Consider the following 25089-nt stretch of genomic DNA (forward strand, 5'->3'; position numbering starts at 1 on the left):
AAAACACCTTATAAATTGAACTTCAAATTAAAAAAAATACAAACAACAAAATTATGCTCTTCAAAAGGCATTGTTAAGAGATTGGAAAGACTAATAATTGACTGGGAGAAAACTTTTGCAAACATATATTTGATAAAAACTTATACCTACAATATATAAAGAACACCCATAATTTAATACAGAAGAAGAAGGAGAAGGAGAAGGAGAAGGAAGGAAAGAGAGAGAGAGAGAGAGAAAGAGAGAGAGAGAGAGAGAGAGAGAGAGAGAGAGAGAGAAAAGAAGGAAAAATGAATCAGTTTTGGAAAGTGGGTGATGGTGAAGATTTGAACAGTCATTTCCCCAAATAAAATAGATGGATAAAAAATAAGCACATGGAAAATATGTGGAGGGCAAATAAGCACATAAAAAATGTTCAACATCATTAGTCCTTAGGGACACAAAAATGAAAAGCACAAGGAGAGTCAGGCACAGTAGTGCACACCTGTAATCCCAGCAACTCGTGAGTCTGAGGCTGGAAGATTGCTAGTTCAAGACCAGCCTCAACAACTTAATGAAACACTGTCTCAAAATAAAAAGTAAAAATGGATGGGGAATGTGGTTCAGTGGTCAAGTGTCCCTAGGTCCCATCCCAAATACAAAATAAAATAAATAAGTGCATAGTGAGATACTACTATGCACCTATTAGAATGGCTAAAATTAAAAAGCAATCATTCCAAATGTTGAATAAGGACAAACTGCAGTGCTCCTACATTGCTGGTAGGATGTAAAATAGTACAATCATTATAGAAAACAGGTTGTTTCTTATAAGTTAAACATGCACTTACCCTAAGATTGAACCCTTCTGCTCACAGGTATTTTATCCAAGAGAAAGAAAGTATTTGTCCACACAAAGACTTGTACATGAATGTTTATAAAGTCTGATTTGTTACAGCCCCAAATTGGAAATAACGTGAATGAATAAAGCTGGGTGCAGTGGTGGACACCTGGCCTGTAATCCTAGGTACATAGAGGCTGAGACAGGAGGATTGCAAATTAGAAACCAGCCCAGACATCACAGCAAGACCCTGTCTCAAAATTTTAGAAATTTTTAAAAAGGGTTCTTCAAGTATAACATAGTGGTAGAGCACCCCTGGACTCAATCCCCAATACTTGAGGGAAGAGAGAGAGAGAGAGAGAGAGAGAGAGAGAGAGAAAGAAGAAGAAGAAGAAGAAGAAGGAGGAGGAGGAGGAGGAGGAGGAGGAGGAGGAGGAGGAGGAGGAGGAGAGGAGGGAGGAGGAGGAGGGAGGAGGGAGGGGGAGGAGGGAGGAGGGAGGAGGAGGAGGGGAGGAGAGGGGAGGAGAGGGTATGAGTGGACAAACATAATTTGCCATATTCATACTATGGAATACTACTCAACAACATGAAGAAATTAATTATTGGTGTATGAAATAACAGACAAAACTCAAAAAGAAACAGTGATTAGTAAAAGAAGCTAGATGGAAAAGGAGTACATGCCAGGTAGCATGGTGCATACCTGTAATTCCAGCTACTCAGAAGCTGAAGCAGGAGAATCACAAATTCAAGGTCAGCCTCAGCAACTTAGCAAGACCCTGTCTCAAAGTAAAATAAGAAGGGAGTTGGGCATGTTGGAACATGCTTGAATTCCCAGCAGTTTAGGAGGCTGAGGCAGGAGGACTGTGAATTCAAAGCCAGCCTCAACAACTTAATGAGGCCTGAGCAACTTAGTCAGATTCTGTCTCAAAATGAAATATAAAAAGGGCTGAGGAATGTAGCTCAGTGCTTAAGTGTCCCTGAGTTCAATCTCTAGTATAATAATAATAACAACAACAACTACTACTACTACATCTCCCATTTATTTATTTTAGACTGGCAAACCATTAATTATCAAAATCACGCAAGGTCATTATAAGAAAAGAAAATTTCAAAAAATCACTGATGGAAATAAAAGCAAAAATGTTAAACACATTATTGACAAAGCAAATGTTGCAGTAAAGACAGGAAATCATCCTCAAGTTATCTTTATACTATGAGAAACTCAGTATTAGAAGACCTATTAATGTAGTTCATTAATAAATTAAAGAAGAAAAACTATATGATCAATTCAATACATGTAGAGAAAAGCAGCATGTGAAATTCAACATCATGATTTAAAAAAAAATCCATCTTTGAGGAAACATAGCCACAAAATAGTTACAGTTAACAACATACTTAGTGGTGAAACTAAGTATAAGACAAGGATGTCCATTACTACTGTTTACATTCAAGGCTATACTTGGAATCCTAATATGTGCAATAAAGCAAGAAAAAGAAATAAAATACAAAAGGGCTGGATAGTTAAAATAGGTGTTGTTTGCATAAGATGACTATATATGTAGAAAAATTTTTAAAAAGCAAATATAAAGACAAAGATCACATGCAAAAAAGTTGCATTTCTCTACACTATCAGTATAACAACAAGATATCATTTACCATGGCAATAAAATGTAAATGGTTCAGAGAAATAAATTACCCATACATCTGAATGATTCACCCTTTCATGCCTTAAAGTTCCTCCTCAATCTCCACCTTCCCAATTTGGCCTGCTATGACCACTACATTTAAAATTGCAGCAACCCCTCCTGATTACTTTCATTTCTCTATTTTTTCCATTTATTACTTTCTAATTATTCTCATTATAATTCTAACTAATTCTTCTAATTATTGTTATTGTTCAACTCCCCTGTGTCTTTTTCCTCCATGAGAACAGGTAATTTTGTTCTTGGTTTACTCTTTTATACCTAAGGCCTAGAACCTGATATGTGTACTAGGTACCCAGTGCCTGGCATGTGGTAACTGATTAACAGGTATTTTTGAATAAATGAATGAATAAAAACCATAAGTATACATGATCTTTATTGGAAAAATGATACACCTTTATTGAAAGCCATGAAAGAAGAGCTACATAAATGGAGAGTTGAATCATATTCATGGACAGAAAGACTCAGTGGCACAAAGATGTAAACCGACATGTACGTTCATTGTAATAATGCTTGAAACATTAAGAGGGGTGTGTGTGTGTGTGTGTGTGTGTGGGTGGGTGTGCATCTTAATCAGTGGATTATAAAATTTATATGAAAATGCAAAAGACTAAAATATTCAATATTCTTTTGAAGAATGTTTAGGAAAATAAGACTTGTTTTATACCCTTTTACTATGTCAGTTTATAAAATCATAGTCCTTAAGATTATATAATATTAGCACAGGGATTATCGTATTGACCAAAGGGATAAAATAGAGAGTCTAGAAACAGACCTGGCAAGTAGAAGGAAACTTGATTTAGGACTCAGCAAACACTATCACTCAGTGAGAAAGGAGAAGCTACTTCATAAATGGTACTGGAATGATCAGTGATTTGTAAGTAGAAAATAATTACATCAATTCCTAAATCACAACGTACCTTCAAATTAGTTCCACATAGATTTACAAATGTAACGTGAAAGGGAAAACTGAAAACTTTGGAAGAAAATATATATTTAAAAAAAATCCTCATGACTCCAGCAGAGGAAAATATTTGCTAAATAAAGCACAGAGTAAAAACCATGAGGAAAATAGTGACAAATCCAACTATATTAAGATACTTGCAATATACTACCCTGAGAGAGGATCTATAAAGGATCACTAAAACCCAAACAATTAAAAAAAAATGGGGGACTGGGGTTGTAACTCAGTGGTAGAGCACTTGCCTAGCTTGTGTGAGGCACTGGGTTCCATTCTCAGCACTGCATAAAAATAAATAAAGATATTGTGTCTATCTACAACTAAAAATATATATATATAGTTACCAAAAAAAATGGGTAAAAGACTTTAGCATACACTTAACAGAAGCAATCAGCTTCATTAGTAACTAGGAAAATGCAAATTAAGGCCACCAGAAACTTCCTCCACACTCCCTAGATTGGTAAACAATAAGAAGTTTGACATTATAAAGTGTTGGTGAGAGCATGGAGCAACAGGAATGCAACACTGAGGTGGGGAGGGTTACTTAGTACACCCACCTTGGGAAACAGTTTGGCCTTAACTTAAGCTTTTACTCTTTTTACTTGTAAAGCTGATCAGGTGCATATTCCATGACCTGGCAGTTCTAGTCCAGGTTTATATCCTAAACAATCTCTTGTATCTTTTCAAATTAGGAGCTACAAACAACAAAATTCCTAGCAGGTTTGCTTATAATAGCAAAAACTAAATATGACAAAGTATAGCTTCAATATACAACATAGATAAATTTTAGAAATGTAATGGTGAATTTAAAAAGAGCATTGCAAAAGAACACTATAGCATGGTATCATTTTATAAAGTTAAACACAAGCACAACTACACAACATGTTATTGGAGGATTATATAATCTGTGATAAATTATTTTTAAAAGGCAAAGTCATGCACAACACAAAACTCAGATTATCTTTGGGAGAGGGATAAGCAGTGATCTAACACCGGGAAGAACTGGCTTTAGTGGTTTTTTAATGTTCTAATTGTGAGCTTGTCTGTAGGTTCACAAGTGTATGTTAATTATGATGCTTCATGATTTCTATTTTGTTATATTTTTCTTTTACACGTAACACATAGGACATAGAAACTTAATTTTTTTCCCAAATGGATCAAATATTTAAATGTAAGCAGCAAAATGACCAAAGTACTGTAAGAAACTATATGATAATTTAAAAAAAATAACTGTGGGAGCTGGGGGTGTAGTTCGGGGGTATACTTCTTGCCTAGCATATATAAGACTCTGAGTTGGATCCCTAGTAGCTTAAGAATAAGACAAAATAAAATAATTTTGGAATGATGAAGCTTTTCTAAAAATAACAACGACAACAACAACAAAAACAAATCTAAAAAGATTGAGAAATTGGACAAATTTAACCATAAGCAAAGTTAAAATACAACTACCAACTAGGGAAAAAAATGTGTGTAATTCATGAAAAAGGACTAATTTCTTTCATATATACACTCCTACAAATCACTAAGAAAAATGAATCCTTTATAGAAATATATGCATAGGGTATGAGCAGACAGTTCCCAGAGAAGGACATACAAATAGCTTTCAAGAGAGTGTGCTCAACTTCATTCAGAGGTAGAGGACTGGAAGTCCCTGGGGAAACATTCTTCAGTTACATGATGAAAGAAGAGTAGGGGTGGGGGTGGGGATTATGGCCACCACCACTTGTTGAAGTCATTTATCAACCCTGAGATCACTTGTCTTCACTCCTTGAAGCTTTTACTCTTGGACTAGTATATCATTCTCAATCACTGGTCCTGAGATAATTCTTGGTGATTTCAGTATCGACATAGATAATTCTAATACCATTTCCTCTCCACTGATCTTGTCTCTACCTTCCCTTGGCCACATATTCCCAATAAACATGAACCCTGAATAATCCCACATATAGGAAACTCACTCTCCAACTATCTTCCAGCATCCAGCTCAACTCCTGCCTAGTCCCTCAACCCCATCAAATTTTTAGCTCCCCTCAAAATCTATGTTTACTTTCCAATTTCCCTCTCCTTAACTAGCTTCAATCCCTTGTTTCATTTATGCTAATTCCCCCTGGCAGATTCTTTTCACTCTCTTGCCCTCTGAGGTTTCAAATCCCTAAATCTGGCAAATCCCTAAGTCTGGTTTTATGTAACCACCCACCTGTTCTGCACCTGCACCTGTGTACCCCCACTTGGCCAGAGACAGTTCTCGCTAAACTATGACCGCAAACCTCCGGCAGGTCCTTAGTGCTGCTGGACAGTCACATGACATTTCCCCGGTTTATTCATCCTCCTGGACAACTAAGTCATGCCCTCTAGTGTCTCCCTCTCCATCTTCATCCTCAGTTTCCTATTTCACTGAGAAAATAGAACAATCAGGAGCTGGGAGCTGTAGCGCACCCTGTAATCCCAGTGGCTCAGGAAGCTAAGACAGGAGGATCCTGAGTTCAAAGCCAGCCTCAGCAACAGCGAGGCACTAAGCAACTCAGTGAGACCCTGTCTTTAAATAAAATACAAAAAAGGGTTGGGGATGTGGCTCAGTGGTGAGTGCCCCTGATTTCAATACCTGGTACCCACCCACCTACTCCCCCACACAAAAAAAAGAAAAAAAAAGAAAAGAATTTTTTTCTCACCCTTGCATTGTGCTCCAGCCACGACCCTCTAAAGAGTTTTACTCTAAACGGATCCTGTGTTTGTTGTTTGTAATCTTCTTCTCCCATTCTTAGACACAGTCCTATCAAACTCTTGCTTCACTCTCCACTCCACTGAACTGCTTCTGTTGACAGGCCTAGTATTCTCCAGGTTGCTAAACCTAATGGTCAATTCTTAGTCATTTTATCTTTTCCACAAGCAGCATTTGATGTAGTTGCCAACCGCCTCCTTTTTGGAATATTTTCTTATCGAGGCTCCAAGACATGACACTGCCCTGATTTTCCTCTTATCTCACTGGCAACTTCTTCGCATTCTCCTCTGCTAATTCTGCATCTTCATAACTTCTAACTGGACACCCCAGCACTCAGTTCTTAGACCTCTCCTATTTTCTACCAATACTCATTCTCTTGCTTTTTATCTGCAATCTCAATATTTTCCTTGGAATCTAGACTTGAGTTTTCAGCTTCTTTCTCAACACCCCCATCTGAATGTTTACTAAGCATCTTAAACATTACATGGTTAAAACCAAACTGCCAGTCTTCTTGCCTGCAAATTTGCTCTGCTCAGTATCATCTTTGTAAACTCCACACATGTGAAATTTTTTGACTTTGATACCACTCTTCGTCTCCCTCCTTCCATAACAAAATCCAAATACTTTTTTTTTTCCTTTTTGCAGTACTGGAGATTGAACTTAGGTCCTCAAGGATGCCAGGCAAGCACTATACCACTGAGCTACAACACAGCTCGCTGCCGCCCAGCTATTTTAAATTCTGAGACAAGGTCTAAGTTGCCCAGGCTGGCCTTGAACTTGCTTCCTGCTTCAGCCTCCTGAGCAACTAGCTGGGATTATAAGAGTGCACCATCATGCTCAGCTCCAAATACTTCTTTCACCCTCCTCTATAACATCCTAGTCTCAGCCTCTGTTCTTTCTCACTTGTGTTATTGTAGTGGCTTCTTGGGCTTCCTAAATCATCTCCCTGACTCCTACAGGTAATCATCAGCAGAGCAGGTAGAGTGGTCTTGCTAAAATGTATATCATTCTTCTCAAGACCCCCTTATGGCTTCCATGTCCTCCAGAATAAAAGCCAAAGTTCTTGCAGTGTCCTACAAGCACAGCCCACATGCAGACTACAAGTCCTACAGGGTCCAGCCTTTCCTTCTGCCACACCCATTACTTCGGACACCTCCTCCATCTATCCCTCTGACTCCAGCCATCTGGGCCTCTTTGCTGTTCCTTAAACATACCCTCCTGCTGAAAACGTTCTTCCCCTAGATCCACACATGGCTTTCTCTTTTATTTCCCCAGGACTTGGCTACAATGTCTTCTTTTCAGGCAGCATTAAATACTCTAAAATTGTAATATTCCTTTCCTAGGCACATTTTGATTTTTCTTTCATTTTTCTCCTTGTGTTATGACCATCTAACATGCTATATGTTTTATTCATTTAGATAGCTTATGTCTATCTTCCCTTATCAGATTAGAAACCCATGACCCCTAAGTTTTCTGATTTGGTCACTGCTCAAGCCACAGTTCATACAAGAGACCCTAGCACAGAGGAGATGCTCAAAAATCACTGACCAAATAAACAAAATACTTAATTGGCCAGAGAGTGTGGAACAAGCATTCTTAGAATATGGGTATGAATCCAAGTATTTTAACCTCTACAGAGGACAAATTGGCAATAACTATCAAAATTACAAGCAACTCAATGAGACCCTGTCTCTAAATAAAATACAAAAAAAAAACTAGGGATTTGGCTCAGTGGTTAAGTGTCCCTGGATTCATCCCCAGTGCAAAAAAAGAAAAAAAAAAAAACAAAGAAAAAGAAAGAAAGAAAAGAAAAATTACAAATGCACCTATCTTTTGATCCAGCAATTCTCTCTTTTTAAAAAAATCCTTATAAATTTACATATGTGTGAAATGATACAAGGACAACATAATTCGGTACTGTATTTTTTATCACTAAAACAGCTCAAATGTTCAGCAAGAGCTGACCATTTAAAGAAATTATGGTGTATCCATACAATGGAATCTTTTGTAGCAAGAAAAAAAAAAAAAAAAGAATAAGGAGACTTCTTGTGTCCTGATACAAATTCCCAGATATTTTTTTTTCAGAGAAAAAGAAGGTCCTGCAAAATGTGTTTAGTATGTCATCATTTTTTGTAACAAAAGTAAAGGTATAAAAAGGATAGAGAGGATAGAGTGCATAACTGTATTTTCTTGTGGGTTCACAGCATATTTCAGGAAGGATACATAAGAAACTGGTAACAATGGTTGCTTATTTAGAAGGGAATGGATGGGTAAGTGGGAGAGTGGAAGACATTTCCTGTAAACCCTTTTAAACATCTTGAATTTTTGCATCTTGTGAATGTTTTATCTATTAAAAGGAGAATAAGGTATGGCTTATGTTCCCATATGGGATGATATTTAAGATATATTGTTAAAAAAAAAGGTGCAAATGGGTGTGAACAGTATGTTATACAAGCAGAGGGCAGACTTTTCATTATGCTTTGTACCTTTTGGATTTTGTACCCTATGCATTTCCTACTCAAAAAGAAATAAAATAACTTAAAGATGAAAATCGTGGAGAGAGAATGCATTTTCACATACGTCACCTAAGATCATCAGATCTTAGGACTGAAACCTGCCAAGGATTCCCCACTTTTCCATGGGGGAAGCAGGTATTGAGAGAAGACAAGTCAAACAGTGCAGAGGTGGACCAGGGACTCTCCCATGCCCCTCCTCCACCCTCTGCAGCTCTCCCTGGGTGCTGGTTCACAGCTCCAGGAAGCTTGCCATCCGGGACTTCACTCAGGAGGCCAGGGATGGCAGGCCTCCCTGGTCCCTGGCAACTTCTCCCTAGGGTCAGAGCCACCTGTGTGGTGTTCTTGGGAGCTGCTGTGCTCTTCCTTCAAGCCCCCATATTCTGAGGCTGAAACCAGCCCTGTAGCTCCAGGCCCCTCCCCCAGCTTGTACCTGTCAATAATGACTGGGTCTGAGGGTGTCTCATTCCTGTTGCCACAGCTCTTCCGGTCACAGCACCGACTGGAGGAAAGATGAGGAGGGAGGGGAGGAAGAAGCAGTGAAAGAGGGGAGAGAACAGTGTGCATGGGCGGGTAGGTAGGGCAGACCTTGTGAGGGTACCGATGTCCTGTCTCTGGTATGGAATCCCTGGGTGCAGGGGCCCACTCCCAGGGTCCTGGGGGAGATACGCAGTGGGGGACCTGACAGGGACCCTGACAGCCATCCTGAGGAAAAGATTGGCCGTGAAGCCTTTGTCCCTAAAGTGCATTGCTCCTGGAGGACCTAGGACAGGGTAGGCAGCAGGCCACCTAAACGGGTGTGTGTATGTGTGTGTGTGTGTGCACTGTTATAGAAACACCATTTCCACATAGAAAAGGGTTTGAATTGCATGCACGCAGCTCATAAATGATCACAAAGTGAAGCTGTTCGTGTAAGCAGCATACAGATGAGGAGTACCAGATCAGCACCCTCTAAGACCCTTGTCACTCCTCTTCACAAAGGTGGCCACCATCCCAATGACAGATTTTGGAACATGATTCTCTTTTCCACGCATCAGGAGCTTCCTGGGAAGAACCTGTGCAACTGGCCCCTGGGGTGATCTTGCTGGAAATGCCAAGTTCTGGGGTAACGGAGCCAAGAGCTGTGTTCTCACCCTGACCCTGTGGTCAGAGAGCTGTCCCCAGGTTCATGCAGAGGCAGCAAAGTTTCCTACCTCCAGTCTCAGAGCTAATCCCGGAGGCCTCTGGGCTGGCTGGCCCAGGCCCTGCCCCCCATCTCCCCAGAGCCCCTCCCCTGAGCTTTATTAGTTCAGCTTCCAGTGGTGGCAGGAGGCCTCTCTTACAAAAACACTTGGAGAAGCCACATAAACAGGCCAGGCTAATGGGGCCTCAAGGACCCTCTCCTCAGCCAGCACTGTGCCCAGGGGCCTCACTCCTCTCACCCCTCCCCTCACCAAGCTTCCCCAGGGAGCTGGGGTACTGTGAAGGGGGGGACGGCAAGCTCAGGGGGCAGGGCCTGGCGGAGGCCTTGGCAACATTCTGGCAAAGGGGCACGAGGCAAGCGACACAGCCCGTCTCACCTGCACATGATCTCGTGGGTGAGCAGCACTCGGCACATTTCAGGGTTCTTGTCCTGACCTTCATAGATGATGGCCTGGGGGAGGGGGAACACACAGGCTGGAGAGGAAGGAGGCTCCTCTCAAGTCCAGGGGGAGTGCAAAGGTGGGCTGTGGGTCTACACTGGCATCTCCCAAGCCCAGGCTGAGGAGAGTCCCTGCCCCCAGAGAAGATCATGCTCTCCACCTTGCTCTGAGGGAGCCCAGGGGTGCAAAGCAGGAGGCTGGAGTCTGGCTGGCCTGGTGCAGAGCCTCCCACCCCCAGACCAGGACTACCACCAGGGTAGCAAAAATGGCCATGAGCTCGGCAGATTGTGTTTATCTGCAGGAAGCTCTTTCTAAAGGTAGCTCTTCTTGGGGTCTGTGGTGATGGGGGTCTCTCCACTAGGACCAAGGCCAGGCTGCTGGTGGGACAGACATGCTCCTATCCTCACCCTGCATCATATTCCTCCTCCATGCAGGTTGTTCCCACACTCCTAGTGGACCTCTGACTCTGCTCATGAATGTTGTCCCTCTTGGTTACCCTGCTAACTCATCAGATCCAAGGGCTGCACAGCTGCCTCTTCCCCCATGCTATCACCTCCCTAGGCCAGGCCAGTGTGTCTGGCTCAGACTCTTGGATCAGCATCTTCCCCAGCTTCCCCAGCCTGCATCTGCCCTGAGCAAGGGGTGAGCTTCCAAGACTGCAAATCTGGCTTCCCTGTCTGTAGCCCTCTGGGCCTCCCAGGCTTCCTTCTCTGTGGGGTCTCTTTCTCTCTGGATGTCTTTGAACTCCTTCCTCACTTATCCTCAACAAAGCCCCGATTTGTTGCTGCCTGACCTTCTTCTCCCACCACAGGGACCAAAGATTTCTGGACACAAACCATTTCTTCCTCTGCCCTAGGACTGGATGGAGGCTGCTAGAAGCCTCTGCCCAAGCAGGACAGTTCAAGTGTCTACCTTGCATTCCAGGCCACTGATCTGGCCTGTTTGCAACTTGAGCCACTTCTGACAGCAAGCACAGTGTCTTTGAGAAGCCCTGAGACTTGGGGCTCTGCCTCACACAATCCATCAGGGCTTCACTCAGGTTTCATTTTCTCCAAGCTGCTTATGGTGGCCTCTGACCCTCCTTCCTGTGACTGTCACATCAGCAAGGAGCTGAGGATCTGCAGTGGAAGCTCCTGGGGCCTCACCCAGATCCCTTTACAGGACCAGAGCACCCAGCCCCCACTGTGCTGGCTGCAGAGGGCTTTCTCTTGAGAACTGCTCCCCAGAGACGGGAGCTGCCTCTCCTGCATCCACTTCCCTTAGGAGGGGTCCCCAAACAATAACTGACCCATCCAGGGTGCAAAATCTTGGCCTCCTCGATTCAGGCTGGGCCTACACTGGTGCCATTTCTTCTCCAGTGCTCTCTGTGGATCAGTCTGTAGCCATCTCCTAGCTGTGCATCTTCCTGGCCTGCTCTCCTCCCTCCCCTTCTCCCCAGCCTCCCCCCACCCACCCCAGGCCATATCCCCAACAAACTACTTGCACCTGAATTCTCATCTTAGGCTGAGCTGCCAGGGGACATGACCTAGGCCAGAGGCTCACACAAATTTCATCGTTTCTGACTAGAGGGAAAGGGCCCAGTCGTCCTAGCTCCTACCACAAGTAGGGGTGGGGACTGGAAGAGTGAGACTGGTGTGGATAAAAGGCACAGGGGTGGGGGGAACAAGGACAACAAGGACAGGGAATGGGATGAGGAGCTCATTCAGACCCGAGGGAGCCAGGTCCAAGAAGAAGGTGGGACAGGCCTCGCATCCCCTGGCTGGCTCACCTGCTTGGACATGGAGTCGATGAGTCGCACATAGAGGTCTTGCTCTGTCCGAAGACCTAAGGTGGGAAGGTGGAAAGGGTTGCTGTCAGGGTGTACCTGGGGCCTCTGATGACTGGATCACTCCCCCACCCTCCCCACCACTGTCGAGGGGCATTGTATTGTCACTGCGTGCTCAGGCTTCTTCTGGGTCGGGGCTGAGGAGGACACTGGCCTTTGCTTACCATTGTTATACACCAGCCGCAGGCGGTAATGGATCCCATTGTTTGTTTTTTCTGCCCCAGGCTCCTAAAGGACAAGAGGAGGAAGGTTGCCAAGGTACTCAGGGACGCTCGAGCCTCCTATACCCATATCCTCTTCCCTAAACCCATTCTCCTTCCTTTTAGCCATCCACCCCCTCTCTGTTCATCCAACATCTATCCATTCATTTGCCCCAGTGTGTGTGTGTGTGTGTGTGTGTGTGTGCACATGTGCGTGTGTTGCAGGTTGTGTGTGGGGGGTCCCTTAAGCCCTCCCGTCCCTCCCGTGCTGGTCCCAGGCCAGCCCACGAGCCTCTCACTCGGTCCTTCTCCACGAAGTCGATGAAGGCTGTACGCTCCACCTCCACGGGCTGCCCCTGCCGGTCATACATGGCCAGCACGAAGTGGAAGAAGTTGGATTTCCTGAGGTTGGAAGGGGGCTGCTTCTCAAAATGTGCTCGTGCCAGGCCCACGCCACTGCAGGAGGAAAGGAGCTGGAAAACCGCCGGAAGGACCCTCCGGTGAGAAAGACCCCAATGTCTCTGGCCAGGACCCGGCTCCAAGATGTCAAGAGTTTGGGCAAGAAATCAGACTACATGGGCTCTTCCACCCTGGTCTGGGCTATCTCAGTCCCTGAATGAGGCCTCCCAGCACCAGGATCACCCTGGTCTGCTGCCTCGGAAGCAAAGGGCACCTGCATGGGTGTCGCCTGGAGGCCTCCTGTGAGGCCCCCTCTCAGGCTTTTCCCTCAGCTGATCTCAGAAGCCAGATGTACAAACCAACCCATCTTATTGACCACAGGCTCCTGGGACTGCCTGTTAGGGCAATTAAGGGGCACTTGGAAGGTTCTGGAACAAATTTCCCATTGAACCCTAGCCCACAGCTGAGGCTTCTATGAGCCTAGGAAATGATGTCCCTCAAATTATCAGAGACATCAAACTGGCTTCAGGCCACAAGTCTGCTCAGTCTGGACCCTGGTATATGGCTGAAGATGTGGAATATCTTCCCCAGGTTTACAGAGATCTGTCTCCAGCCCAAAGAAAGACAACCATGGCTCCCTGGGGCAGGAGAACCTTCTAGTCTGACCTTGCCAAGCATTTTCTCCTGGCTCATCAGAAGCCATTCCCAGAAGCAAGGCCAGGGCAAGAGCAGACAGAAGAGAAGAATCAAGGTCCTGCTTGTCAAATACTTCCTGAATTCCAGTGGTGTACCAAGGTCTGGACACATCCAACAAATGGGACTGGAGTGAAATGCCTTGAAGGAGAGGCATTTCTTTCTTTTTTTCTTTCATAGAGAAGTGGAACATAAGACAAAGTGGTAGGCATTTCCCAAAAGATGTCACCATGTATAAAACTAAGAAATGCTAAAAAAAGAAAAAAAAATGGATTCTTTTTGTGGGAGAGGAGGGGAAAACTTCACAGAGATGGTGGCTTTTCCTCTGGATTTGAGGAGTAAATAGGAGCTCAATAAGTGGAGGAGGCAACAAAACAGAACCAACAGCCTGAGAAATGGCTGGGCATGTGAGGGTTAGTGTCACTGGACCAGATTTCAGAAACTGAAGTGGAGGTTGAATGTGGTGGTGCATGCCTATAGTCCCGGTATATATGGTAGGCTAGGGTGGATCACTTGAGTTCATGAGTTTGAGACCAGTCTGGGCAACAGTAGATAGACCCCCATCTCAAAAAAAAAAAAAAAAAGAAAGAAAGAAAAGAAATTAAAAGAAAGAAGAAAAAGTGAAGCAAGGAGAGAAAATTTGCATGGGAAGTCCTGCCAGAATGTGCAGGGTACCCAAACACTAGGAGAAGGACTTTAGACTTTCTTCTCTGGGCTGTGGTCTTCTAAAGCATGTTCCTTAGATGTTTTGTGGCTCCAGATTCTCCCTTTAGAATGGGTTCTGTGGCCACAGTTGCTGGGAAATGCAGTTTCATGGCTCACTGGGAGTCTTTGGGGGGGCCTTGAGATATCCTCCAGATTCTACTAGAGTTGGCACAGGCCAGTGTTCCCTCCAAAATGGTTCCTAACGATCCATGCCCTTGTGGAGTCTCCTCTCATATTGGGTTGGGGTTGGTCTGTGCTGCCAATAGAATATGGCACAAGTGATAGCATATAATTTCCAAGGCTAGATCATAAAAGCATTGCAGCTTCTACCTTGTGCTCTCTCTTAGACTGTCACTCCAAAGAAGCCAGCTGCCATGTTGTGAGGACTCAAACTGCTCTATGGAGAGGTCCACGTAGAGAAGAACTGAGGCCTCCTGCCAACAGCCAGCACCAACTTGTCAATTTGAGCTACCTTGAATGAAGATCCATCAGGCTCAGTCAAGCCTTCGGATGATGGCAGTCCCAGCCGCCATCTTGACCACAGCCTCAGGACAAGCTCTGAGCCAGAACTGCCCAGGTAAGCTGCTCCTTGATTTCTCATTCACAGAAACTGTGTGAAATAAATGTTGGTTTTAAGCTGCTGAGTTTGGAATAACTATTTTATGCAGTAACAGACAGTTAATGCATCATGCTTATTCTTTCTTGATAGGTACTTTTACTGGGGAGTGTAGTTTGGGAAACATGACTAAGGGTCACCAGAAAGTTCTGAAGGCAGGCAGAACTTAGAAGATGCTCCAGGGGAGGACACAGTGTGGTGGACCAATGGGAGGCTGCTGTAGGGAGAGAATGAGGATGGTGGAACTGCCCCAAGAGCCATGAAGACCAGCATCCCAGATGCCCACCAGAGGCATGCCACTGGGATAATGGCTGCCAAATCCATTCCTGCTGAATGTTTTTTTGCCATACAATTTCTTTCTTTCTTCCTTCCTTCCTTCCTTCCTTCCTTCCTTCCTTCCTTCCTTCCTTTCTTTCTTTCCCTTCCTCCCCCCCCCCCGCTCTTTCTTTCTTTCTTTCTTATACTAGGGATTAAACCTAGGAGCAATTATTATCCCCAGCCCTTTTTATTTTTAATTTTTAAATTTTATTTTGAGAAGGGTCTCACTAACTTGCCTAGGGCCTAAGTTGCTGAGGCTGGCCTCAAACTTATGATCCTCCTGCCTTAGCCTCCCAACCTGCTGGGATTACAGGTGTGTGTCAACACCCCTGGAATCTCCATATAATTTAAAATCAATCAACTCTTTTCTATTCTAAGTCATAGTATCTGAGATGCCATGGTCAGGAGGGGCTTGTGTTTTTACCCATACAGATTACACATAAATAATATAATGAACATTATTCCTCCCCCCTGAGAGGGTGCTTGGGAGCCACAGTGGTCATATGAAATGGTGATACAGGAGGCAGAAATGATGAGACTTCTCCTCCCCTGCTCAAGATGAGGGGGAGGGGTCAAAGGTTTCTTTCTCCAGGGATGTCCAGCTCCCTGCATCCTTCTCCATTCCCTCCCCCTTGGACTGTAGCCCTTTCAAGTGGAGACCTTGACCAGCCCCTCCACCCACTTCCCTAACCAGCTGAGAGGCAGGGAAGCCCTAAGAGGGCTTTCCGATCACAGCAGGTTCCTGATTACTGTTGATGAATATGCTAATGAGGTGCCAACCCTGAGCTCCTCCTTCCTGCTCCCAGGGCCAGCTTAGTTTGAGCTCACTAAGGGGAAGGTTCCAGGACTACCTAGTGGGAGAGAAGGCCAGAGGGGGTGGCATTGTGAAGCAATCCCAGGTCACCGCTGCCCCCTTTTTCTGACATTTTCAGCCTGGAATTCTCCTGGGTAGTGGGGAAGGAGAGGTCAGAGAAAGACTTTGGTCCAGGAGGGGGTATATGCTGAGAGCCAACAGAATCCCCTTGGCCGCTCAACACACCCCTTCTACACAGAGGCCCTTGCACTACACAGGCCAAATTCCAAATGGGTACAGTCTATCCTCTCCCTGCCCCCATCTTTGGCAAATATCAGTCAGTCCTGGGTCCTGCCTGCTCCCAGCTCCTGCCAGGCCCCTGAGAACCAGACCAAGGAAGTCTGGTCGAAGCCCCAAGCCAAACTCCCTTCACTGGGCTTGGTCTCTCCATGGGAGGGGATTACTGGGGTGAGGGAGTATAGGGACTAGGGGAGGGGAAGAAAGCAGGCTCCCCTGGGGCTGTGGACCAGTATCCAGTATTGCCGGCTGGGGGCACAGTTCACTTGCCTGAGCTCTGCCCCACAGCAGGTCCCGCTCAGCTGCACTTCCCCTGAGGCAGCCCAGAGCATCATCCTGACTTCATTGCTCATGGATCTGAAGCCCAATCATCCTCCCAGGCTCACAGGCATCAGTGTCTGGTCCGTGGGGCAGCGTTAACTAGTTTTCATCTCTGAGATAGGATCATTATCATGGAGGAGCACAGAACAGTATGAATGACAGCTCTAACCCACTCCGGACCTTGGGAGAACTACATGAGTGGGCAAGACACCTGCGGGCACGAGGCTGCTCCTTGTCTGGCAAGTCTCCAGCTTACTTCCTTCATACCCCTACCTGAGATCTCCTGAGATCAAAGTAAAAGGAGAGAACGTTTTGCTCTAAAGACATTCTAGTATTTCCTATGGATAGGAGACAGAATGGCACAAAGAGCAGCCTGTGGGGAGGAACAGGAACTGGGAGAAAACAGGCAAGCTGGACGGTGCCTTCCTTCCATGATTGTCCCCAAGACCCCTTCACCCCCAACCCTAGTAGGTGATGTATCCACATCTGTTGAATGCAATTACAAGCCCCAAAGGGACAGTCCTGGGAGAGGGAAGGTGAGTAGCAGATGCTCTTGTAATGAGAAAACAAATCAAGATTAAAAACCAGAAAGAAAGAAACAGAGATCACTCAAACAACTCAGGGGAGCCCATTGTTCTGAGGCCCCTGATGGGTACATCCTGGGTGCATGTTATGGGATAATGAGGTAAGGCACTTCAGCTCTAAGACTGGCTGAGGAACAGGGGATGTGGATAAAGGCCAAGGTCTTTGATTCTGTGGTCTTCAAAGTGGAGCTGCCCAGACAACCACTGGTGCATGGAAAGAAACTTCAAGATGTCTATTGATTTATACTCTTTATCTAAAAGAAAGAATGATGGAGGGAAGGGAGACTAGATACCCCAAAGCCTGGAGAGGCGAATCTTTCCTTTGGCTTCCTCTAGAAGCAGACCCTGAGGCAATGATTCAAATACAAAGTTTATTTGGGCAGCAATTCCAGGAGTCATTGGGGTGAGCATGGGTGGGGTGGTAGGGGAGACAAGATGAGAAGATAAAGAGTGCATTTACTGTTTTTTTTTTGTTGTTGTTGTACATGGACACAATATCTTTGTTTTGTTTATTTATTTTTTTTATGTGGTGCTGAGGATTCAACCCAGTGCCTCACCCATGCGAGGCAACCATTCAACTACTGAGCTACAACCTCAGCCCTAAAGAGTGCATTTTCAACAAGCTACTCCTTTGGGCAACTGGAACTCAATCCCATGGGGGAACTCTGGAAACACATAGAATACGTACACCCAGAGCCATGGCTGGGTGAGCTGGTGCATTTGTCAGGCAACTTCAGTCATTGATGGCTCCCAGGGCTGTTATTTATCTGGCACTTCCGGCCTGCCATGCAAATGGACAGAATGGGTTCTGCCTTCCTGTACAAATCCTCAAGCAAAGTGAAGCAGATGCTAGTAGGAGAAGCAGGCCTTTTACCAAGGGTCCTGAGGGGATATGGGTGGGAGACGGCCTATCAGCCATCCAGAGCGCTGGGGTATGAAGAAAGTCAGCAAAACTCCAGCCCTGAAGGCCTGCGTGCAGCCTGGCAGATCCCAGTTTATGACAACTGTAAGTACGCACTGCCCTTTAGCATACCCCATTGCTGGATCCCATGATTCAGAGACATTTCCTTCACTTAGTATCATTAGTGAACAAAGCATACCACATAAGCACCTTTCTCAGATAAATGCAGCACCGAGTGACAAAAAACAGCTACATTAACCACTTCTGTAAAGATTCCAAAATGAATTACAGATTTCCTCACTTTCTTAAAAAGACTGTTTTAAACACGATGTTCAAAACGCTTTCCTTTCAACTCCAGGGACTACTGAGGTTGAAGGGCACTTGCTCCTGTACTAGAGAACCCAGATTGGGAGGAGAAAACATTCACTTCTGTATTTCTCCCACACCCCATTTCACCCCCTTTACATCTCCTGTTCCTAGCTAGTTCCAAAATCAGAGACTGTGTCACCAAAAAGATTTATTTTGCACACATACTTTTTGGTCAGAGGAAACCTGCCTTGTACCAAACCATGGGTGTGCCTGAGCTTCCTGAGCACTGCCAAGTGACACCAGGCTTCACAGCCGTGGCCACTCAGCTGGTCAGATTAATAATACCCCAGAGTACACAGGGAGGCATGTGAGGAAATGGTGGGAGCTACAGAATATCTGGCTGCTATTGATGGGACCATTCACAGATCCCTGGAGATGCTCTCTTGCAAGGTTTAACAGGATTTCCTAGGGCTCTTCTCAGGGCAGCCAGGACCCTGCCAGGTCCCTCTAGTATAGATAAAGCCCCCCTTTTGTAGTCTCTGTTCTCTATCCGCAAACCACTAGTGGCTCTTTATATCCTTGACCACATGCTTATTACAAATATGAGCAATTTAATGACAGCCATCCCAACCACCCCTCCCCCCCAGAAGACACATGACCTAGGCTGGAGCCCTGATCTTCTGCCTTCTTTCCCCCACCCCATCTTAGCTCATGCCCACCCTGACAGCCCAAGGCTCAGAGAGGTGGCTCAGCCCAAGGCTTGAGCCTGATCCATCTTCAAGTCTGGGATGCTGGGGTAACTGTGACAAGCCCTGGGATCAACAGCAATGGAAGGCGACCTTTTGTTGGCCATCCTCCGCTTCCATCAAGAGGGAGGAACAAAAAGTGTAGGTCTCCTGCATTCCATCCCTGGTCTCTCTAAATACAGCTTTTTCTCTTTCCCATCCTGACATGACTTCATAAGTCCCCTGTTCCTTTCCTCCACATTCTGCCTTTCTCTAAGCACCCCATTGGTACCCACTCCTCTCCCAAAGGCATCCTCTGAACCCCTGGGACTGCCAATGATCATCATGCTGAGCCTGGTATTCCTGCCCCAGCCAAGATCTATTGGCCTGGTCCTGCTCACCCCTCGACATGCCCAGTGCCACAAACCAGGGAAGATAAAAGCAGTAGCACACAGGGTCACCCACTTCAGCAATGCAGGCAGAGGGAAGGCCTGGTGGCTAGAGGCAGCTGCCCAGAACCTGTGTGCAGATGGTCCTCCTGGAGAGGAGGTTTGGGGCTGCAAAGGCTCCAGATCCCTTCTTCCCACTGTCTAGCAGATGTTCTGCTCACTTGCCCCAGGAAGTTGGTTCAGTGACCCAGGTCCCCAAAGGAGGTGGGGTGCAAGGGGAAAGAAGGCTCTCACTCTCTCCCTCTAGCCCTCAGTTCTACCTACAGACTGCCCACCCTGCCTCTCTTCTGCCCACCCTCTCTTCACCACCCACCCGCAGGCCTGCTTGCCAGGTCCCAGGCAGAGGAGCGGCTATTAATTATTAAAGCAAACAAAAGCATTTCCTAGCAGGGAGGCTGGCCTGCAGCTGCTTACAGGAAAGGCAGCCCCAGCTGGCTTCCCTCTCCGAGGCCCTGCTCATGGGCTAGGACAGGCTCATGGGAGAAAGCCGGCCTGGGTCCTCCAGGGGTCTCATCTGGGGAAAGGACTGGTCTGGGCCTTCCAGAGGTCTCCCCAGCCTAGGAAACACAACTGAAGGAGGAGGGAGCTGCCCCTGTGCTGATCCCGCCAGCAGAAGAATGTGGGTCTGCAGGGGAGGCAGGGAGAGTGGGCTGGGGTTGTGCATGTGGTCTCAGAGATAAAGTCCTATTGGTTCAGGTAAGGAGCAGTCACAGCAATGGCCAGGGGTCCTTGTGCAGACTTCCCTAGTAGGAAGATATCAGCAGGGAGAGAGAAGCCCTCTCTACTAGCACCTTCTTCACCTGCCCTGCCCTTGTCTCCTGACTCCAAGTGATGGGTACACAGTTCCTCTTCTCTCCCTACCTCTCTTGCTCAGAACTTTCCTTCCTGTGGGCACAGCCACTCTTATTGACCTTGGGAAGCCTTCTGGGCCCTCTCCTCCTCACCCACCTTCTATAAAACCTTGGCATTTTGTAAAGGCCAAGTTATAAAATGGGGGAAGGAATAGCTTCTCCAGTACCAGGTTCCTGGAGGCCACCAAGGTGAAGAGGGGAACCCAACAGAAAGGGATTTGGGAGTCTTCTCAGATGCACTCTGCTATTTTCAGCAGATACTCATTATCCCTTTGCAGACTGACTGAGCCTGTCTTGGGTGACGTGGACACAAGAATGAATGAGCCACCATTCTGGCCCTAGAGGAAGGCCCCAGCTGGCAGGGCCAGGAAGATAAAGACAGGCAGAGAGAACAGCAAACTCTGGCCTGTGGTAAGCATCCTGAGGGATGGGGAGGATGGGAGGGCACAGATAGAGCAGATGCTGGTGTGGGGGAGGGGTCTTGAAGGCTGCTGAGACTTTATTTAGGAGTATGTGGACACTGAGTGCAGGGGACTATTTTAAGAGAAGGTAGGACTTACTGGCAGTCCCGTTAATTTTCCACATTGTATGCCAAGCATCATACACTGTGAAAGGAAGGCTGGGATCAGATTTTGATGAGCCGTAAATACAGGTTATCCAGGAGGACGCAGGGACAGGTAGAGGAAGCTCTCTGGCCTGTGGTAAGCATCCTTAGATGGTACTAACTACCATTCCCCTGGGTAGGATGGGAGGGCACAGAGCAAGTGCCACAGTGGGGTGTGTCACTTTATTTTTAATCAGGTCACAGACATGGTCTGTGGTGCATGAAAGATGGTTTTGAGGGAGCAGTAAGAGGTGGAGGCAGGGAACCAGACCAGGAGGCTGAGCTGGCAAACCAGGGCACAGCTATCCTTCAACCCAGGGAGGGATTGGGTCAGGAGCAAGGAGGAATCATTGTTAAAAGTGGTGACTGTGGGATGGAGATTGGGACTGGGACACAGAAGGAAACATCCATAAGCCTTGACAACCAGGTGGCTTTAGGGTGAAGGAAGGGAAGACATCAGTGACAACTCTTCACTTCCAAACTGCCTTGGGGAAGCCAGCAGAGGCTGAAGAGGTAGGTGGGGACAGGAAAGGAATGTCCCTTTTTGCTGTTTTGGGATGGGAAGACCTGAGTAGAGAACTGACTAAAGAATAAAGTATCAATAGAGAGATGGCAGGATATGAAGAAGCATGAGGAGCAAGGATTAGCCTCTCCTTCTGAAAGTAGAGAAGAGATTCAACTAAATGTGTGGGGCTCTCATTCTGGGTCCTGAGACTTGGAAGTTTCTGAACTTGGAAGCAAGCAGCCTGAAGATACCCCTCCCTGTTCAAATTGATGAAGGTTTCTGAGTCCTAGTGATGTGGCCCTGGGTAGTCAGATTGGACACTTCAACCCCACTCAATAACCCCCCTGCTCAAACTTCACTACCGATGATCCAGTCCTGGGCATGGGGCTCATCCCCACACTTCCTGCAACATACAGGATACAAGGGTGCTGCCTCCTTTGCATGTTTCCCTTTCAGCCAACCTACAACCTCTGGGCAGGCACAGAGGGAAAGATCAGGGAGAAAGAGGAAACTTGGATCTCAGAAACTCCACTGCAACTCCCCACTAGTTATTGCAAAGAACTCTCACTGCACAGCTAGCGATAGGGATAAGGATAGGCCAGGTAAAGAAACTGAGCATCTCAAGTTAAAGAAAAAACCAGAATAAACAGAAAAATAGGCAGGACACACATTTCTAAGCATAGCATACATTAACAAACAAACAAACAAACAAAAACCAGTTAGTGGAGAAAAAGATGGGAAAGAAATACACTAAAATGCTGACAATAGTTGATACAGAGGCCAGATTGTGTGTGTGTGTGTGTGTGTGTGTGTTCCAGTTTTTCTAGAATATAGTTATGTTACTCATAAAACTTTAGGGAATTGATTCATCAGCAAGACGCTTTGTCCTTCTGAAGAGATCAGCTCTAGCCAGAGGCCACAGTGCTCCTCCCTGATGGCCCTGAAAGGATAGGCTGGAAGAAACACTGCTTGGGTTTGCACATGAAGTGATGTGTGTGTGCGTTACTGGGTAAGGTTGGAGTGGATTATGAGTGGTGGTCCCTGGACAGGACTGGGGATGTGAACGTGGGCAGGTGTTCCAGGCCTGGTCTGCCTTGGGAATACCCTATCAGACTCGTTTCAAGCGGCTGGACAGCAGCTGCTGAAACTTCCAGGAAGCCCAAAGCCCAGAGCCCACCCTGCTCCAGCTGTTTGCAGAGTCGGCCTCTCCCCGTTCACAACTGGGGTTACTAAAAGTTCGGTGTTCCAGGTGCTGAAGGAAGCTAGTCAATAAGCCTTTCACGGTCCGTCCAAATCCTGAAGTCCATCCTCATCTAGGTCCCCACCCAGACCCCTGCAAAGTCAGGAGAGATAGGCTTGGGCGCTTCGTTCCCAAGGGCCCCCTGCCTCCCACAGGATCTAACGGAAAAACACCTGATGAAGAGGCAGGGCCCGGCCCATTCCCCGATCAGTGATCAGTGCAGCCAGGCCCAATGCCCTCCTAATCCCTTCACCACCCTTCGGCCCCTCAGCAGCATCTCTGGCCCTGTAACTCTGATGAGTGTGGGAAAGGAGAAAGTGGGCAGAGTTTCTTGTCTTGGCAGAAGACCGCGGAATTGGACAAGCAGAGGCACTGGGACTGCCTAGGAGGGGTTGGAGGTTCCTAGACGGCTGGTGGCTTTGGGTGATGGCTTAGGGACTGCGGGCAAAAAGATTGCCTCCTCCTTTAGAGCCCTGAACCTCCGTGAGCGACCTTCAGAAATCAGAGTCCGGACAGCCCCGAGAGTGAAAGCAGAAGCCCCGCCCCGGCCCGCCCCATAACCTCTGGAGGAAGCCTAGGCGCTCGGGACAGGGGAAGCACCAGAACTCAACGAGACCGTCCAGAGTTAGGGTTCCCTCCACCCCTGGCTCCAGCAACTAAGACAGCGGAGCGACAGCGGCGCAGAACGGTGCAACCTGAGCGCCGCTGGGTCGGGTAGAGCGCTTACCTCTGCGCTGCTGTGCTGGAGTCCAGGATGCCCGTCCCCTGCATCCAGGAGCGCACTGAGCCAAGGCCAGCGGGCAGCAGCGGCTCCTCCTTCAGGTTCAGCCCGCCGCGGGGCAGAGCGTCCTGCGCAGGGAACATAAGGGCGCGCGGTCTGTGGGCGCCTCTGTCGCCGGGGATCCGGTCCCGCCGAGGCTGTGGGCGTCGCAGTTCAGGCGGACCCGACGGCACCAGGCGCCTCCAAGAATGCAGCGCAGCGCGGAGTCCGGGTGGCTCAGTGCGCGCTTGCTTCTTGGGCGCTCCCTCGGAGAAAGCGGGTCCGCGGGCGCTGGCGCTGTCCCCTCCCCTCCCGGGGCGCGGGGCGGGGAGATGGAGGGATTCCCCCGCGGCCTGAGCACTGGCGGGCGGACTGCGAATTGGGCGGGGAGGGCGGGGAACGGAGCCCGCACCCGGTCCGCACGGAGGCGCCCCAGAGGCGCGCCCTGGCGGCTGCCCGGGGCCGCGGTCGTCGGAGGGGGGGCCCGAGCGCCCCGGAGCTGCCTCGGGCAAGGAGGGGGCGCGGGGCTGCCCGCCCTTTCCCCCCCGTCGCCCCCACCTCCCGCCCGCCCGCGGCGCCGGCGCGGGGCGCTGATTACCATCCGGGAGGCGGAGGCTGCGGGCGCAGAGCTCGGCGGCGGTGGCGACAGTGGTGGCAGTGGCGGCAGGAGCAGCAGCAGCCGAGCGTCCCGGGGAAAGGCAGGGGCAACACCGGGCCAGCAGACGCCGCCACCGCCGGCGCCCCGAGTGCCCCGGCGTCCGGGCCCTGCCGCAGCCCCGGGCGGCAGCACCTGGAGCAGCAGCAGCAGCAGCCCAGCGGACTCCCCCCGGGGCCCGGTTCCCGCGCCGCCCCGCCGCGGCCGCCGCCGTCCGCCGCTCCCCGGGGCCTGGCCGCGGGCCCGGGCCATCCCGCCGCCGCCGCCGCTCCCGGGGGAGCGGGAGCCGAAGGGAGGGAGCGCGGGCGGGAGGAGGGATGTCGGGAGCGGGCGGGCCCAGGGGACTGGGGGCCGGGGGAGGCGGGGGCGGGGCGGCGCGGCCGGCCGAGGGGCGGCCAGGGACGTGACATCATCGGGGGAGGAGCGGCCGGGCTCGGGCCGCGGCGGCGGGGCGGACCCTGGCGAGTCGGTCGCCGGGGCTGGGGGCTGCGGCCTGCGGAAGGCCGCGAGAGGGAACAGGTGGGACCGGAGGGGGCCAGAGGAGCCAAGGCAGGGAAGGTCTGGGTCTGCGCGGCTAGGAAGCCTGGCCCAAGGCGAGGAGCGTTCCACGCCGCACAGGGGAACATCCACTGCCTCTAGGTCGCCTCCGGACGAAGCTCCAGCATCCTTACTGCCTCATCGCTCTCCCCCAAGTACGCGTCTTACTCTTCACGTCCGACGTCTTGTTCCTGGACTTGCTCCTTTTTGACGCCTCTAGCTCTACTCTTCTCGTTCTCCATCCGCCCGGGCTGTCCTCCCAGCAATTCCCCCAGCGAACCTGACCTCGGTTTAACCCCGGCCAAGGACTTAAACATATCTCTCTCTCTCTCTCTCTCTCCCTCCCGCCCCCCCCTCCTTAGGTTGGGGCCCAGACAAGCTGAGCGGTTTCCCTACACCTCCCATCCCTATTCTCCTCCCTGGGTTGCCTGATCATAAAGTGTTTTCGTAGCCCACTTGTGCCTTTCAGA

The 25089-nt window shown here is 48.3% G+C and overlaps 1 protein-coding gene across 2 annotated transcripts in view; it reads right to left on the reverse strand.

Moving 5' to 3' along the window:
• The window catches only part of Ebf4 (EBF family member 4), a 63892-nt gene extending 39558 nt beyond the window's left edge, over positions 1–24334 (reverse strand). The window contains exons 1-7 of one of the 2 annotated variants that reach the window (XM_046433828.2): positions 24026–24334; positions 23395–23516; positions 12657–12813; positions 12322–12385; positions 12101–12156; positions 10270–10343; positions 9144–9212 (exon numbers count right to left, since the gene is read on the reverse strand). In XM_046433828.2, coding sequence (XP_046289784.2) covers positions 9144–9212; positions 10270–10343; positions 12101–12156; positions 12322–12385; positions 12657–12813; positions 23395–23516; positions 24026–24334 — 851 coding nt within the window. Of the gene's footprint in view, positions 1–9143; positions 9213–10269; positions 10344–12100; positions 12157–12321; positions 12386–12656; positions 12814–23394; positions 23532–24025 lie in introns of those variants that run through there. The other variant, XM_046433827.1, reaches the window with a different exon arrangement.
• Positions 24335–25089: the final 755 nt, after the last annotated feature.

This window comes from Marmota monax, unplaced genomic scaffold, assembly GCF_021218885.2.
Source record: "Marmota monax isolate L192 unplaced genomic scaffold, Marmota_monax_Labrador192_F-V1.1 WCK01_AAM20220418_F8-fsc00014, whole genome shotgun sequence".
NCBI lineage: Eukaryota > Metazoa > Chordata > Mammalia > Rodentia > Sciuridae > Marmota > Marmota monax.